The 19235-nt window shown below is 46.4% G+C and overlaps 1 protein-coding gene across 2 annotated transcripts in view; it reads left to right on the top strand.

The window, feature by feature from the left end:
- The window catches only part of LOC1281114 (connectin), an 80720-nt gene that overhangs the window by 52414 nt on the left and 9071 nt on the right, over positions 1-19235 (top strand). For both annotated transcript variants that reach the window (XM_061644779.1, XM_061644778.1), the window contains 3 exons: positions 10538-10672; positions 17744-18641; positions 18761-18977. In XM_061644779.1, the coding sequence (XP_061500763.1) occupies positions 17787-18641; positions 18761-18977 (1072 nt within the window). In that variant the 5' untranslated portion in view covers positions 10538-10672; positions 17744-17786. The remainder of the gene's footprint in view (positions 1-10537; positions 10673-17743; positions 18642-18760; positions 18978-19235) is intronic.

The raw sequence follows: 19235 nt of genomic DNA, 5'->3' as shown, positions 1-19235 counted from the left end.
AAATGCTGCAAGATTTTCTGAAGTGTGTTTAATGTTTTCAAAACCCTTTTCTCTTTTTTTTGTTTTAAATCAGTTAACTGTTAACTGTTACATTTGTGTGCAGTCCAGAATGCTCCGCAACGTTAAAATACGATAGGAAAGAGTCTTATTTTGTTCAACATGTTGCAAACATTTAGGCTGATTAAAGCAACAAGCAAAGTGTGTTGCATACTTTAAGGCCATTTTGATATGAAAAGAAGTACCCTATCAACAAGCCATTATCGTTTTATTTTGTATTTTATGTGCGATCAATCGCACAGGCGCAACCACACTCAATGGTGTTTTCCATTTGCTAGGTCAGTTCACGAGTAAGCAGGTGAGCATTTCGGCGACACACAGAAACACTTTTAGAGCCTCACTCTCCGCCCATGCGACCAGAATTATAATGTCATCGCGTTTGATACGTTCTTCACATAGCGGACGTATCACTAACCGTGGTGCGCGGCTACTCACACACTTTCACCGATCGACCTGCTACTCAAAACACGATTTTCCACGCCAGCTCGGCAAGTTCGCTTGCCCGGCGTCACGCAGCAGTTGGTTTCGAGTTGTGCAGCCGAACACCGAACAATGCGAGCGAGTGAAATTTAATATTCCACTGCGTTATTAAATGATTGAAATGTTAATGCTATTTGATTTGATATAAGTGATTCAATATTTGAACTTCGTTCCCTTTTATTCGGAATCCCCCCCCCCTCCGTTTCAGATGCTACCGATCGACCTACTCGTATTTCCCGGCAGTCTCCAATACCTTGACGGCGCACACAGTGTACGCTACACGTTGGCACGCACGCCAAGCACCGCACACGGTGAACATTGGCATGCAATTGTGGAGCGTAAAAGTAAGCGTAAAAATGTCCTTTGCCCACCGTACCCACGCACCATGCTGCAGTGCACCACACATCCGGCTCAGTTATCGTCATCCATCCATCCGTCCTTCGCCCGTTTGGCGAACCCAGCCAACCGAACCGGAACCGATAGTATGCAATCAAATATTTGTACACGATAACGATCGGCCGCACGATGAGTGTGTGTGTGTGTGTGTGTGTGTGTCTGTTGGAGAGGCAACGAACCAGGTTGTGTGTGCATACGGTGGAAAACATTATCGTTCCGAAGATGTATGCTTACTGGAGCGCAAATCCGATTTTTCCGGACCGATCAGATCGTGGAAGGTTTTCACACTTTTTAACAGCTTTGGATATTGAAATCTCGATTGGGACCAAGGGAGAAACACCACGGATGGTGGCGTTGAGTGGTGGAAAGGTGGAAAGCTGGAACGAGTGACCATTGATTGTTACTTTTTAATGCACTTCGAGCACGTACGTGTGTATTTACATTTCAATCAATCGAAATAATAAATAACCGCATTGTCGCAGTGTTTTATGTTAAAACATGGAACTATGAGCAAGACTTCAGAAGGAATTATTTCAGGAATTAAGGAATTACGATTGAAGTAATAACAGAACTCCATTCAACGGAATCTGAATTAATTCCAACCAATGTACAGTGTAGCTGTCAGCGGTGTTAACACAAGACTATTTCAATGCAAGTTGCATACATTCAGGCGATTTCAATACAAGACTTAAAAATATCTAAACCAATTATTTGTGGTGCAGCAAAGAAGGCGACAGCAGTATGCGCACTGGCGACAGTACTTCAATAATCACAAGGATGCTAAAAGTACTCGTTCGACTCAGATCAATAATCTTGGGTCAGCAAAATTCGCAATATCGATAGCAAACGTGAAGATGATTCGTAAGTAAGCGGCCGTACGAAACTAATGCACACGATAATCTTCAGCAAAGCTAAGGTTCTTTCCTTCTCGTTAAGCTCACTTACATATTCCGTACGTCAGACGTTTCAAAGTCATAAATTCCTACACAACAGCTACCACTTGGCACTGGATCCTGGGCCACTTAAAAGTCATGCCGACCGATGCACGGTTTCAGGTCGGTTTCGCCATACAAATCGCCTTGTGGTTGTAGAATCAATCCTCCGATTCGTTTTGCTTGCCCTTAGAGAAAGCTGCTTCACTTGAACGGATGCTGCGGTAGGATTCTTGCAGTTTTCCCGAAACCTCGTAGAAGCGTTACTAGCCATTGGAAGGGACCAAACTGGGTGCCTGTAACAACACAGACAACACACGCTCCGAACGCGCTTCAACTATTTGTGGTGTTTGCTCTGAACCTAGCGCTCAGCTCTCGTTTGCCTATTTGCCGAAGAAACCTTCGAGGCTTTTCGCTTCTCAAACTCCCTCCTTTTTCTCCCCGTGCGGGTGTTCAATTGGCTCTTTGTGCTATGAATTCACAGCAACGGGCATCATCATCATCATCTGCATTATTGTTATGATTATTATTATTCTCGCAACGTAACTGCCATATTCAACACGGGTGCAATGTTTGATTCCCGTTGATACTGCACGCGCGTTTGTGCGCCTGCAATGCATCTGACTGAATCCCGCTGCTTGCGGGGGCATTCATGGGCAAAAACGGTTTCAAAACTGACACGGGGTTGCCACACAGCCGCCGGGAGCTGCAGGAAGCTGGTTTATTGGTACAAAGGGCCGGAGCAGCTTAGGGGCCAACCCACCGGCCCTAAACCACACATCCCGTACGGCACACAACTTGCCGTCCAGCCACACTTATCGGGATGTTTATTGCAGTGCTCACCGGCGGCAAGGCCATAGTTCAGCCTGCACCCGCAAGCTGCACGGGCTCCGGGTACGCCAACACAAACGACGACGATGACGACGCCGATCGTTCCGGAAGTCGACGAGCAGTGTGTGCAGTTGGGCGTAAAAATAGCAACCAACACTGCTACCTTCCCCAAAATGCTTCACCTCGCACGAGCGGCCACGGAAGCACGGATGCACTTTTCTGCGTCAATCTGCATAATCGAACAAAACGATGGTACACCGGCTTAGGGGCTCCCGATTTCCCGTATGCAGTACCGGTCGTGTCGGTCGGATGTCGGAGTGCTTTGTAAAGGCAAACTCGGAGAGGATTTCCGGAACCATCGAGCCGGAACCGATCCCTGCATGGCACGGCACAAGAACATGCGGTACAATGTTTAAATAATGTCTTAAGCAGCATCACTTCCCGGCCTGTGTGTGTGAGTGTGTTTGTGTAAAAAGAGGATTGTTTGGACTGCAGCGAAAGGTTATCTCTAAATTAATTCATTGATTACAAACACTGGAGCTTTTGCTGCTTTCGTGCTGCTAAAGGCTGGATGGAATGCACTGCACTGCAGCTTTACTTTTGCAGGAGCGTGTAAGGCAAAGTCCTATTGCATTTGAAATTTGTAAGCAAATGCTATTGGATTTCAAGAAGACCAATGGAGTTATTTAATTTCGTTAAGCTTCACTTCGGATGCATGCCTGGGGAATATTTAACCCTTGGAATTGAACAATCTGAAGGATTTTTTTCTTAATCCTAGCAGAGCTTAAATTACCTAGCCAACTCTTTCTGTCTCAAAGAGATTAAACCACTTGCAGTGAGGAATGGGATGCTTCCTTCCCAACGTGTTCTTTTCTATCGGTACAGTGTAAGCAATTTGTAAAGCCATACGCTACGTATTATTAAAAAAAAACCCTGTGACTCTGCGCCATTCAAAGTACGTTCCATTATTACAATACGCAGAGTGGTGTAGAGATGAATTCCCAGAAAACGATTAGCTTGCACCGCATGGGAAAAGGGTACATTTGCACTGACGATACGCTCAAAACTGCAGTGTGGAACCAAGAACAATTTAAACTATTCCCCGAACCAGATTAACGCTCCTCTCACTAACAGGACGAGAGCTTCTTTGTTTCCGATAAACTGCATCGTGAGGCGAATGTTCCGGAGAGCAGCAAGAAACACGGGAAATCTTTTACTCGCTTATCGAGCACACATGTCACGAATGATTTTAAGTGTGCTTCAAGAGTTCACATTCAACTTCAACAGCTTCGTGCAGCGTATTATCTCCTTTTGTCTAGTGACTTTTTTTTATGTGCTCACAGCTCGGCACCCAGAGAGATCTAGCTCCCACCCGGATAAACTTTAAAAGCACACTTGCAAAGTTTTTAAAAAGTTGTTCTGCTTCAGTTTCGCTCTACCCGATCGGACGAAACAAAACTGTCAAAGATTAGCGAACGGTGTGTCCTCGTGACAGTCTCACTTCACCAAAACGGAGCACACAAACTCACACATACACACACATACACACACAAATTCACATGAAAGACTAAGTTTCCACAGGCGCAACAAAGCATTTTCTCAGATTTGCTATAATCTGTTGTGCCTGCGAATCGCTTCAAAGCTGGCCACGGAAAACCGTCAACCGTCAACCGGCGCACCAGCAAACGTTCTAAGTCAAAATGATTAGGAATGAGCAGTGCTGTGTCAGTGGTGGCGTAGCACGGGACAATCGTACCGTGGTGCGCATCATTGCACAAAGAAGGATCGTTTGACTTTAATCCCAAATTGCTTTCCCTGTGCAGCCGTACGCCTTGGCAACCCATCGCTGAGCAGAGTTCCATGCTTAGGACACAATTGGGCTAAGAAAAGGAACCCACAAGTACCTTTCGCGATATTGCCCACCACGACGGTGTCGGTTGTCGTTCCAGCTGAACCGCCTTGCTTATTTGAAGTGAAAACACTGTGGCACGGTTGGCGTTTAAGTATGCACACGCCCGCGTTTGGAGTGGTATGTTAATCAAATTGAACGATACGGACGAAGGCGGTCGTGCTTTTACTGCGAATAGTTCGGATAAGATATCAGCACCACTTGCTCTCGGTGGTTGGTAAAAAAATATCTACAAAGTGCTCAACAATGGTTAGAAAGCTGTGAGAAATTTCGCTTGAAAGTGATAATCAGTTATTAAGTAAAATGACGTTGGGTTGACATGACCCTAGCGCCATTAATTAAATTCATTAGATAGTTGTTAGGTTTTGATAAAGTACATTTGAGTAATTAAATAATAAAACGATAAAAAAGTTCCATCAGGAAAAATGAAACGAGTTCACTCCTTTTTAGGAATAAATACATTGTGTTGCATAATGCATACCTTAATCATTATCATAATAAGAATTATGCGAGGCAAACAAAGGCCTAAACGCCAAAATGTATGCAATTTGTAAACATAGGCCAGTTAATTACTCCTTAATTAATTTAAATTCTTTCAAAGTATTATGAAGAAAAATGCTCCGATGAATTAAATAAACCAGAGTAGGTTTCCACTACGAGTTGCCTTACGTTATAAACTATTATACATTCAGTTTTGGAAACCTTTCAATAACCCTATCGCACGTACCAGCACCCTCAAAGGCTGCAAACCCCTTCGTCAACCGTGCGAAACTCAGGCAAGCATGTAAACGGCATCTGTTTTCGAGAACTTTTTCCCATTTTTTCATCCTCCCTTTTTTTCAACCCGTAAAGCCCGGATTAACCCGCGCCATGGTGAAGCTTTCACCGCGATCCGAAGCGAATTGTTTTCAAGGGCTTGTTGTTTTTCACTCTCCGGGCATTCGGTTTCGCTTACGCGGGAAAAAACCGGAAACGGGAGCGGTGCTTAAACAGATAATACGAGGCAATTTCCTACCAAACATGACAACGACAATGAGAAAATGGTGGAACAATTCGAAAACGGCGAAAGGCACGCAAAGAAATGAATGAGAAGCGAAGAAATGGACTGAAAGCAACAACGAAAACAACGACAACAGAAAAAAGCGGCACCGTTCTCATGCAATTTGAACGCAGCGATGGCACTCTGGAGGCGTAAGTGGCTTCATGCCTGCAGCCGTCCTTCACGAGGCACCGTTGCGTGAGCGACCTTAATCAGTGAGCGGAGTGGAATGGTCGCAGCAGAGTAGGAGATAAAGGAGTGGTTTGAAAAAAGCACTGAAATAAAAGCAAGAAACCCACCGCAATGCAGGAACAGGGTCAGGGCGGGGTAGGGAGGACGGGTGGAAAATAAAAATAAATATATATTACAGAACAAAGGATCCCGGCACCAGACAGGCACCCGTGCAATGCGATACGAGACTGTAGACAAGTGGTGGTGGCGGCGGCGGCAGCGATGACGACGACGAGTACGATAAATGAAACTGACACTTAACACCACTCGCGTTGACGATAATTTTCTCGGGCGGTTTCCGTTTCCGTTCGCATTCGTCCACGTCAAGCGTTTGGGGGGGGGGGGGGGGGCTGTCTTTCTTCGCCTTCGCCCATTGGAGATTTGGACGCTCGTGTGCCGGTGCATTCTTCTCTTTGGCATTTCGTGTGAAATAGACACGGGTTTGAATTTTCGCCCATTGAGAGCTCCATGTGCGCTGGATGGCATCATAAAAATGATTTAGTTTAACAGCTTTAAATTGAATTTGCAAACAATGGGCGAAAATTCTTCTCGATTTGTGTGTTGAAATGAAAAAAACGCCAGTGTGAAGGAAAAATTCGTAATGCATACTTTTAGGATAACTTGTCGTAAGCTTCCTGAAATATTATTTCGTACAAAAATAAAACTATAATATTCTTTTTCGTCCTTAAAGGTTGCTGCACTTTGTGTAACTAAGATCGTTATGCTATTTTCTGCACTCTTTTCGTTTTTAATTTTTCAGGGTCCAGTTTCTACACTTTTGTTTGTACTTTTTGCAGTTCTGCCTCTTTTTCAATGGTTGCCGTTCGAAGATGGAATTTTTAACCTTAAAAAACCTCCATAAACGAAAAAGTTTACTTCATAAGCCACTGAACTCTTTCCCAAACCTGCAAAAAATGTTTGATATTTGGAAAAGCAGTACGAGATACAGAACAGACAAAAAACGAAAAAAAAATCCTTAAACAAATTGGAACATCTTCTAACTTGGACATTGCCGTTTTACTTATTCACCTGCTTTCTCTCTGCCGCCTCATACACTGTACCGTTTGAAACCCTTTTCGCTCAATCTTCACCATACCGAGATACAACAAAAAAAGAGAAGCCCGCCAGCAAAGGATAACCATAACACTCCGTCAGAATGATCCTCGGCCGGCAGGAAGAACCCCGGTGAAGAATATCATCATAGACATATTTTCGGTCCTTTCCAAAGTTTTCGTACACAAAGCGACCTTTTGTCTGCCCCCTCCGCAAACACCGGCATGAGCAGGGCAATTTTTTTTCCCGTCGCAACGCAACTTCCGAACCAAACCGGGCAGGCAGATAAAACCCGTCCCGGAGGAGGGTTTGTCGGTACTAAAAACACTTCACCTTCAAGTGATTATTTTCCATTTGACCTTTTTTTTTCCTCCGCTACTTCCGCTATCTCTCTTTCGCTTTCGCCCACTTCAGCACCAAACGGGTGCTTTGAGGAAACGCGGGTGCCGCGAAACAAGTTGCTACGATGAACGGTTATGGTATCATCTTCATTAATGTTCTCGCCTCGGTTATGACACCGGTTGTGACCCGTTCGTTCGTGTCCTGTCGTCCCGCGCATCGCCGTTCGCCCCCGCAATCTGCACCGCTTAGTGGCGCGAATCGGGCTAGAATTTTGGGGAAATTTATTCCTCACCAATCATTGGCAAACGGAGGCGCTTAGGGTTGTCTGCTAGAAACCCGGGCGAATAAAGTTAGAAGGCACTTCTTTGCCGCCCTCCCGCCAGGCACAAAATAAACACACTCCATCGAGCCTTTACGGGGGCAGCGCGTTTTCTATTCCGAGCTGGAAAGTCTTTCTCCAGCCGTAAGGAAGACGTTATCGTTTGCTAAGGGGTTTTCAAATAAGTTCTGATTATTATTTAAAATATTGATATTAGAAGCCGAACGCCCAAACGGGTGGGATGTGGTTTTATTTGGCAGAGGGCAGACTAAACGATGCCTCGTACCAAACTGCCGCTCCGCTCGCTTTCCTCGCTCGATGCCCATGCCGAACGTGGGGAAAACCTAATTGGGAAATGGAGCGATTTGGAAACGGTTCGGTGGACCGGGTTAGGCGGCCCACTGTGTCTTGCAAGGAAGCGCTTCCTCCCAGCTTCACCGAATACGCTTTGATACGAGACGACGAGTGGTTTTGAGCGGGAGGAAAAATGACTTTTAAACGGTTAAATTGCCCGAGCTTTTGCGAATGGTCCGGATGGGGTAGCAATTTTTAGAAAAGCTCCCTCTATAGCATCCCTCGAGCATCCTCCGAACGCATCCCGGCACCGCACCGCAACGAAACACTCGTGCGAAAAGTGTCTGATAGCATTATCCCGAGTAATGAGAGTTGATTGCTGTTTTTTCGGTAGGGTGGGGAGGCGCGTCGGGTTTTTGTCGGTTGTCGTTACCAGTTGTTCCGACAAGCAGCTGGAACAAGATTGCCAATGTTTTGCCAGCGTGAGGGCCCTATAGGAAGAATAGGAAATGGGTGCCGATGTCGTTATCGCACTCACAGCTTATGTTGAATCATTTTTTTTTCTTTTTGTTTCGTTGTCTTCCCCCCTCAGACAAACCATATCGTATCGTGGTTGTTGTGGTTTAGCAAATTGGTTTCCAGATGTTGCTGTTGGTTTTGGTGAAAAATGTGACAGTGAAGCGATTTGGAACAGTGTTTTTTTGTCGATGCAAATAGAAAACAAGAAGTTTCGGACAGAATGGAGAACAATAAAAAGCACTCAATTCTCAGCAAGCTACAGCGATGCAGCCAATACTTCTAGTAGAAACATTAATTATTCTTGCACGCACGTTATCGATAATGTGTATGAAGTGTCATTGGACAGGGTGGAATGTAATGCTTCTCGATAATTGAAGTGCACATCATTGCGGCACAAAATGCTTGGTATGAAAAGAAATGTATTGTGTTCAAATCTGATGACCTTAGCCGTTTTTGTCAAGAATGTTTCATGGTGAGACCATTCTACATCACGAAAACTCAATGATCTCAATGAGTGGTTTTTGCCGTGATTCTTCTGATTAGTACATGTTTTTTGTTTGAAAACGTCTATTCAGCAAACTATGAGTTGGTCTCGTAAAAGAGACGCACATTGCCAACGGTCTATTGTTGTTTGAGGTACTCGAATTTACAAAACATGGATTGAATCATTCCTATATTAATTATTTACAACCTATTTCTATGATGATATCTATTTGCTATTTGCTCAGCTGCCTAATGATTTCGTTCATTTCCGTTATGTAAATTTCAGTATTTTTCTGAATAGAAAACAATTTCATCATCAACTCCAGTAATGTATCTGCTATCAACAGATTTAATGCTTGCCCAGAAATGTCCTATGAAATTTGTGTTTAATTAGTTCCGTTCTGTTGTAACTACAAAGGTATTAAAATGAGCTTATGCCTCAAAAGTGCATACTTTCAGGCGCATGATACATTGAAACACATACCACTGGCTGCGAGGATATGTAATATTCTCCCTACCCACACCGTCAAACCCTTGCGATTGTCACACATTTAATTTTACGTCAGAATGAAACTCCCCTTCATGGACGGGATTACGAGTACCACGAGCTGAAACGTATCTTTCGTCGAAATGAGAATTAAATCTAATGGAACGGATTAGCGAATCGGGTGAGAACATACAACCATCCGGGATGGAGCCACGGACACAAAAAAAAAAAACGACACATAGAACCAGTAATCACGCAATGCAGCAGCGTACCATTCACGTACCACACTCTTTGCGCTTGAAAGGAAACAAAGAAAGTACGGTGCAATATTCACCAGCGCTCCCGCACACGTCCGGAGGATTTATGCTTTGTTCAAGTGGGCACATTCTTTCGGTTGCGCTCGGTACCCAAAAAGCTGGCTGCTGCCGTTGCTGTGGTATGTGAAACCATGCAATCCAAAACGGAGTGTGCTCTCAGACAAAGAAAAAAAGTCGATGAATTCTACGAGCTTTTCGGCATTTGGGCCGTTCGCCGCCTTTCCCTTTGCCGCTCGATTGCAAACGCCTTTTCCCGTTTCTAATGTACGGAACGACGAGTATGAGTATATGTGTATGTGTGTGTGTATGTGTGCTTGGTACTGATAGTCTCCAGCACTACCGCCGCCAGCATCGCCGTCTAAGACAATGAGTCAAAATCTGCACATCAACTTGCCTTGTGTGCAGACACGTGCGTTCCAATGGTGCGAGTGAGCCATGCATCGTTAAGCCCCGAGATCGACAAAGTCGTCGCAAGAAAAGAGATCCTCTCGCCCGTCCTCCGCCCGTCTCCGCGTGTGCGAACGCCCTCGCCCATGGCAACGCCCGGCCGGTGCGTCGCTGGAGGGAGATAATGAATGGGCTCACGCTGGAATGGAGAGAATTAAAACATTACTCTTCCGGATGCAGTAATCCCCGAGAGCGGGTGCCAGCAAACCCCGTTCCGCCGCGTTGGCTTGCATTCGATCCGGTGTCGGGTGGCACTCAATTTCACTGCATAAACTCCCATCCCAGCACTGCTCACGCTTTCAAGACACTTTCTTTGTTGCTCGACCGGGCGGCTCCGTGTCGTCAGTGTGCTTACCGATCGGACTAACGCTTTCTTTTACCCCTTACCTGGCTCATTTCAGACATGTTAATTAACGCCAGCAAATCGGCAGAATCAATTACACGCTGAGCTTGCGAGACCGTTCGTTGTACGGTGTAGAAAGTTGCTGCTGCACAAGCGAGGAACAAAAAGAAAGAGAGAAAACAACACACCAAAGGTAAGTGACAGGCGCACAATGTTGCGAGGGTAGTATTAGGTTTTGAAAATTCCAATAATTTACCATCCCATTGAGCGAGAGACGTATCAATTCGTTTAAGTTTGCCGGCAAGAATGTATTTGTTTTAGTTTAATGCATGGCAAAGCTTTACTATCCTGAACGAGGAGGTCACTCTGGTGTTTGGAAATTGCCCTATTCAAACTGTGTCACGTTTTGTGTTATCAAAGTATACATTTGGGCGTTTTCAAAGCAGCCCGATATGCTTCTCAATACACGTAAAACACAACACATTTTCTACTTAACAATGATTACTATTTTCAATACTTTGTATTCAAACCATATAAATTTATGATAAAAGGACGTAAAATGGAACGATCTGTTCCAAAAATCAACTCAAGTCTGTATAAAGTGCATCGCTTCGTATCCTCATCTAAAATCGCTCATAGCTGAAGCGTTATCTTTTCTGCGCGTCCTTCTAGCTCAGCTCCCTTTGCCATCCACCGATCGAATAAAGCATAACAAATCTGAATTAAATCTCCATCATCATAATGCCCGGTCTGTATCTGATGGTATCGCGATTACACGCTCGCGCTCTGCCCCAACCGTTCCCCCCTGCCCCCGGAAACGCTGGATCGCAGTCTGGGGGTCGGGCAATCAATTATGATTGATAAAAATGTCTTGTAACCGTCCATCTCATTTTGCACTCCCACCGCCTCCGGCCCACGCACGCACCGCTATGTCACCCCCCCCCCCCCCCCCTCTCTGTATCGCTATCGCCGGTCTGTGGGTCGTTCATGCATCCGAAAGGACGGAAAATTATTGAAATTCAATAAAGCGATCAAAGCGTGACGGGTGGGTAGGAAATGGTACCGCCCCGGTAGAATGCTTGAGAGAAAATATAAAACCTCACCCGGCAAGCCACGGTTGAGCAGGACGGGCCCGGATCGTTTCTGGGCTGAAAGTAGAAAGAACATTACAAGAATTGCCTCCACTCTCGGCAGCCGCAAGATTCTATCGATCTATCCGAGCGAGAATGCTGCTACAGTAGCCACTCGCGACTCGCTGGAGCGGCAGGCAAAATCATAACCCCGAGAAAAGGTGCCTCGCTTCAAACGAAACATAATAGAATTACACGCTAGCGGAACGAAGCCAACCTAGCGGCGGCCAAGGAGGCGGAAGCGATAAATTTCGGCACAAAAGTAGTCGATATCGCTTCCTACGCCTGTTTTGCAGGCGGGAGTGACGGTCTCCCAAAGGGACAGCCCCCATCTTCCCGAGCCGGGTTGAGGTGAATCAATTGGAAAGTTTTTGATGCAGAGAATCGCGACCACCCGTCAACGAGAGCCATCCCACCACTACGAGAGCAATTTCCGGTGTCCTCTGTTTTGCAAGCGCATCCCTACCCACTGCTTCGCTTCAACATTATAATCTGGGCCGCACCCAAGCTCGCTGGAATGATATTTATGGAAAATGGTTATTGAGTCCGGTCCTGTCGTGGTGCGCGAAGCGTCGGCTCTTAATGCTTTCCGCCCGTTTCCATCTCGCCACCGCGACGGTACGACAGTACGACGGTGAATGTGCCTCAGGTGAGCAACGCAATCATAATCGCGCGAAAGTTTGTGGCGCGGTAGTGCGGGCCTACGGGGCACGGGCGAGGCGGGCCCACATTTTTCGGTCGGCAATTATTGTCTATGTTTGGCTAAGTTCCAGCACCTCCGACCGGTATCGTTCCCGGTGGGGCAACATTTTTAGCACAAATTGTCCTGCGGGACTGCGCGTGGATGGGATGGATGAGCATGCGGAGAAGCCATCATGCCATAAAAGCGTTCGCTGCCGCCCCTGCCCCTGCCCGCTGACCCTTCCGGCAGAGCAGAGTCTAAGCTAGCCACAAAAGTACCATAGCGCACCGGACGAAAGGCAATAAAATGAACGACTCACGGCGGCCATTAGTTTATGCGCTTTAGTGAAGCACACTGGCACATAGCGCTGCAATAAAGCGAGGAATGAATTGGAGGAAAAGAATGAAGGAGGGAGAGGGGTAGAGGGAGTGGTTGGGAGAGAGCTTCCACGCTAGCACAGTGCTTTCTGCTTACTTTTAGCTTTTCCTGTACACAAAGCGCGAATGCGATGGTGGGTCAAGCGGGAAGGAGAAACGAAGAATGGCTCATCCTTTGAGGGCACAAAGGCACCAACGCGCTGACACTTCTGGTCGCACTGTAGTATTCTAAATGTAGCTACGCTCGCTGATTGTGTGCCGCGTTCGAAATGGCGCTGAACGATGGACCAAGTGAAAACATAAACGAAATGGAAACGGCATCACGCTGATGCTTGCTAATGAATTAATACTCCGGAAAGGTTTAGATAAGCACGAAAGTACACGAGGGCCTCGTTTTAAAACGGTTAACACTTTACAAACGCATTACACTAATAATTTATAGTCAAAAATGTAGTTGTTCATGCTTTCATTAAAAGAGAAAAAGATATATTAAATGATTTTTTGAATTGATAACCCCTGCAGATATGCAAAATGTACTACCAATGGATTGATGATTTTATTGATGCCATAACTTTGCCTACCTTTAGGCATTAGGCTCAACTTTGTTGAATCCCAATTTGAGCTTGAGTCACCTGAAAGTATGCAAACATTATTTCAAAATCATTTTAACAGTATCTGAACAACGCTTAGGCGCTTACAAGCGATTAAAAAGTACATATAGTTTTGCCAAACACTTCTTTCGTATACACGCGACACGTGTCAATCACAATTGCTGCCGAACGCATTTGAATTATTACATGCACACAAGTTATTCATTGCCTTCGCCGAAGTACACACCACCAAGTAACGTACAATTTTGTCACCGGCATCTACAACCCACACCCAAGGGCCACACTCCTGCCCACGGCTGCATTCACGACATATTGGACGACCTATGAACCGCTGTCAAGTCGCAGCATGAAAAACATCCATTCCCACCCGGGGAGTCACCGGGTCATCGTTTATTACGATCAACTCTCCCCCCAAAGCGCGCCGGGCGCAAGAAATTACACTTTTCGGCTGCAGACATTTACAGGAGCGCACGTATTTTGGCACGGTTACTTGCACATCCACGGACGTGCGGGGCAGATCGTAAAAAAATCGCATCCCTTCCAAAATGGGACCGTTCCGGCGAGTGGATCGATGCCAAATTGCTTCGTAATTGTGTTTATGAAGTTTTGCAGGCGCAGCGCAGCGAACGCTCACAAAGTGAAGTCATCATAAAAAAAGCATCGTTTTATCGGCGAAAGGAAAGTAATATGGCTTAGTGCCGAAAGTAGTCACATTTATTACCGCAGACGTTCGGTGCATTCTTTGTGTGGTGGAAAAGCAACCCCCTTAACAAGCGTTAAACCACTGTCCACTGGTCCACAGTGCAATGCACAAGCTGGGCAAATGTGGATGCAAAGTTTGCTGCAAATCGTAGCGCCAAGCGTAATCGATATTTACTATTTTACAATCATTTCCCCCATGCAGCTTGTTTGCTTTGAGAAATAAATTCATTCCAACGACCAATGAATACCAATGGGAAGCACAGCGACTGCATAAATAAGACTGAACTAATTTCAATTCTAAATCGTTCCCATTATTGTACGGCGAAGCTTTACATCGTCGGCGCTCATCGTCTGCTGCGAAATGATAACAACATCAGCAGCAATAATAATAATAATAATAATAACAATAAAACACTAATGATATGCCGCGCAGATTGATTTGCAACCATAATTTAATTAGTTTTCCACCTTCCTGCGTGTGATTAATTCAGTTCGTCTCGCCACCCCCTGGCGACTGTTTGCGCGTTGGGGAGGGTAGTCTTCCAAGCGCAAACCGCAGTCAATGATGCTCCCCAGAGGTTTATCCTTATCAATCAACAATATCCATGTCGCTGCCGCTGCTCCATCCTTTTCTTGCGGCTCTTCCAGCGCGCACACACACACACAATCGCACCGTCCGCTGTTCGATTTCAAAAGCTTCACCAGAATGGCTTCATCAGGAAGAAAACAAAAGCAAGATGGGAAGGCAAAAAAACACACAACACAGCAAACAATCGACCGAAAACCGCATGCGGCAAATCGAACACTGGCTGGGCCCTCCGGGCTCGTACCCAGCGGAGGAAAAGCAGTAAAAGTCAAGACACCGGCCGTCAGACCGGCCGGAAATAAATCAATCCGAAATGGGCATGGGTCGGTCCGGTTCGGCCCCGGAGCTCTACCAGCAGACGGAAGATGGGCATCTCCGGCTCGATTGCTTCGCTCGTTCGGGAGCTTTCGTCACCGACCTACGCTTTGCCTTCCGCGTGCGGACACGCCAAAACGGAAGGAGCAATTTTATGCTCCATCATCGTTTGGCTGCTCATCTTACTAGCTGCTTTACTTTTTCTTGCAAAAATATACATCACTCTAGCAGGCCAATCTATTCTGCCCAAATCGAGACCTGAAAATGATTTTGCAGAAGAAGGCAGGTTGAAAGATTCGAGCAGCCCAAGCAGCAGCCGACGCCGGCTCACAAGCCTTCTGCGGCGTCGGTGCGGTGCTAGCTCCATCAAATATTCCGATAATTCCTGGAAAAGACAGACGTAGCCCCGATGTTGGCCGGCGTTACGAGCAACCAGCATAAGAAAGTAGACAAAGAGCTTCACGCGACGGGGATGGTGGCGGCTGGTGGGAAGGGATGTTTGTTTCCGACGCATCATCAACAACCCCGAAAGCGTTCGCCAACGCAATCCGGAAGCAGCAGGAGTATTCCCGCGTCCGAACCAATGATAAATAAATGCTCACAAAGATGCGCACAACCGGCTCGTCCCGGGGAAAATCTCATCTCATCAATATGCCGTTTGCCGTACGGGAAATTTCCGCCACCGCCGACGGAACGGTGCCAAACAAAGGTTTTTTTTTTCTTTTGGGCAAATTGGTGTTCCTTTTCCTAGGGTCCATTTTCGCCATTTTGTTCGCCATTGCCCCTGCCCAGACTCTGTTACATGCACACTTCTATCCGGTTGCTTTACATGCAAACGGAAGCGGAAGTGGCCGAAGGAAGCATCGGTTCCTCGGTTCTGCTGCACGTAATTGGAAGAGAATAAAGTGTAAACGAGCGCCAATATTTCAGCGAACGATCAAATTTCTCGCCGGGCGGTAGGATCGGGTAGGCGTCATTTAAATTTTATTACAATTTGATCTCCACCATTGCAATACAATTATTACCAATCTTTCCAGTGCCGTCACTTTGGCTGTTTTTGCTTTGGCGTTGGACGGGGTTGGTCATCTTACTCTGTTCATTCCAAGAAATTGATTCTTTCAAGGGATGATGGGAGATAATTTTTCTCTAGAAAATTTGAAGTTTATTTTACGCACGACGAAAGATTAGTTACTTACCTGTTTCAGACCACTTGAAATTCGAAATTATTACATTACTAATTTGTTTATCACTCTGTCAAACTGCATACTCATTGGTCATACTAACGTTCCCATTAAAGCAATGCTTCAAGGAAGGAAACAGTGGAAGAATCCTTCGAATGCTTACCATACTTGTTCTATCGCTTTTAACATTCTTCCCAGTAAGACCGTTCCAGTTCCAGCGTTCCACGCAGTTCTTCCCGCCCTCAAACGCTGAAGCCTTTTCCATTTCCTGCGGAATAGTGCTGCACGCCAGGCGCAGTACGTTCGCTGGCGCCGTTCGGTCTCGTGCCGGAAATTACTTTCATAATAAAGCTGTTCATTGGCTTTCTCTCCGTTTTGTGCGAGCATTTTCGGCACGACTGTTTTCCTCCGTGCCAAATACGCAAGCTGTTCCTTTTGCGGTTCATTCCGTCCCGTTCGTCCTTTCACACTTCACCGCTTGAACCCGGTACAGTTTTGCCGGGGGTGAACGTTTGCGCTTTTTTTTTTGTTTTTCTTTTGATAAACTGAAGAGGAAACTTTCTGGCACAGTCAATGTTTTGTCAACATTGATTTCTTATCGCTTGTTGCTCAATCGGCAAAATTTCTGATTTCGTCGGAATGTGAACTGCAAGCCAAGCATTGTCGCAGCACTTTATTTTCATTGCTGTTAGATGTTGGCGTTATGGACTACGAGATACTGTTGACCTGAATACTGCCACTGGAATGTTGATGCCATATTTTAAAAGCTGTTTGCAGAAGAAGAACTGCTCCCGATGCACAAACAATTGGCTAAAAGGATCACAAGTAGGATAATAGGACGCTTCTGGATAATTAGTTTTGTGACTTGCATATGTTTATGGGTTTTTATGAGAAAAAATGCTGTTATTACAGTGTAAACAACATTATAATCAATTTCTCAATGCAGGCTATTGCTGCACCTCGGACTTCGTTTGGTGACCTTTGCGAGCCCGCTACTACGGTCCGAATAAACTACCCGAATCTGTATTACAAACCAATAACTTCAGCGTCTGTATAAGTATGAGAGCAGTTTCGAGTGGGCTTTGCAGTCCCTTAACGATAAACGTTGAACATTCTGAGCAATAGTATTAAAACGGTGTAGGTGTTAAACTGTGAATCGTTCTCAAAACAACAATATAATCATTCTAATGAGACTTGCAACGCCCTCATTCTTCCCAGAAACCAATTGCACTCATTTCAACATGCACCAGCGCTTAGCAGCTCGGCAATTTTAACAAGCTACACTCCACAAACTACTCCAAAACATTGCACAAAACGCAGCTCGATGGTAGAACTGCGATAAACACGTTCATTAAATGTGCTCCTTTACCACTGCCAAATCCCAACCACTCATCAACCTTACCGAGAGCGTTACTTCACAATGCCATCAACGCATCGTGTGTTTGCAATTCGCTCAATACACACTACAACATCGCTTGTTTGTTCATCATTTCAATAAATTTCGGAGTGGCAATTTCGTTCCCCCCAAACAACGACTCGCTATACCGAGCTCCGTATGGGATGGTAATTAATTTTAATTAGCCTTATCATGTGGCGAACGCTGCGCCCCGGAGGGCTAAAAGTTTGACATATGGCACACGCGCTAACCTTTCGATTTGTGGTGATTTGTTCGTTTTCTAGACATACACTTTTTCTGGCGCAACGAGCCAGCAACACCGGCACGATGGTATCGGCGACATATCAACACCTGACGCTGGCACTGCTGGTGCTGTGCATCGTTACCAGCCCGATCGAGAGCCGGTACCGGGAGAAGGATGCCAAAAAGGGCAAAGCACAGCCCATCCTACCGCAGATGATCGTACCGTCGCCGCTGATGAACCTCTGCTCGGGCGATCGGGAGATGAAGCTCGTCTGCCACTGCTCACCCGACGATCCGCACGTGAAGGCGCAGAAGGCAAACTGTTGGATCTTCAGCAAGGATCTGCCCCGCAAGGACGCCAACTGGCTGGCCTTCCAGACGCAGTCGACGCTGGAGCAGCTCAAGATCACGGTACAGAAGATAGGCAACCTGGCGTACATACCGTCGGACGTGCTGCACACGCTCAAGTACCTGAAGCAGCTCACGATCGAGTACGGCGTGATACCGGACCTGCTGAACTACGCGTTCGGCAATCTGACCGAGCTGCGCAATGTCACACTGCACAAGAACCAGATCCGCATCGTGCATCCGTTCGCGTTCGCTAACCACCCGTTCCTGGAGGAGATCAATCTGGAGCGCAACGAGATTCTCGAGCTGGACAAGGAGGCGCTCGTACATCTGCCGGCGCTCCGCAAGCTCAACCTTGACTTTAACAACCTCTCGATGCTGCACGACGACGTGTTCGCCTATCTGACCAGCCTGGACGAGCTGAAGCTCGAATCGAACCAGATCTCGGTGCTGACGCGCGAAATCTTCAAGGGTCTCGGCAACCTGCGACTGCTGAAGCTGACCGCCAACAGTCTAACCTTCATCGGGGACACCATCTTCGCGGAGCTGTGGAGCCTGCAGGAGCTGGATCTGGATCACAACCAGATCGAGGTAAGTGAAGAGTGGTACGGGTGGGTCGTTTATACCGAATACAGCAGTATATTTCAAAATCATTTCACTTTAATTGGGCTTATTTCTTTCCTTTCTTCCGTCTCTCTGCGCCTGCACAGAAACTATCCGCCCGTGCATTCGACGGCTTGAACAATCTGCGGAAGCTCAACCTGGAGAACAACCGGCTGAAGCGGCTCGAGCGTGGCATCTTTACCGGCGTACCGGCCGTCCTTAATCTCAACCTCAACGCCAATCAGCTGGAAACGATTACGTACAACAACTTCCTGCCGCTAATGGACAACCTAGTCAATAGTACGGCCATTCTTCATCTCAAAGGTACGCTCGAAGCGGGTAAAGTTTTATATCTCAGACAATCGCTATCATTCGTGCCAGCTCGAGCGCACGAGGGCGAAAACCACACAAGCATGGCAGAGTCAGACAGGCTAGCCTGAAGCACAATACGTCCCCGGGCTTTGGAGCACACGTGCACAAATCTCAACCCAATTAGTGCCACAAAGGCGGTCGAGCCCAAGATGGGGCCTGAGCGTATGTCGCTCCGTGCCTTGTTTGGGTTTTGTTAGTGTGACCTTAAAA

This window comes from Anopheles gambiae, chromosome 2, assembly GCF_943734735.2.
Source record: "Anopheles gambiae chromosome 2, idAnoGambNW_F1_1, whole genome shotgun sequence".
Lineage (NCBI taxonomy): Eukaryota > Metazoa > Arthropoda > Insecta > Diptera > Culicidae > Anopheles > Anopheles gambiae.
Note: the sequence above shows the minus strand (reverse complement) of the source record. Positions and strands in the feature narration are given on the sequence as shown.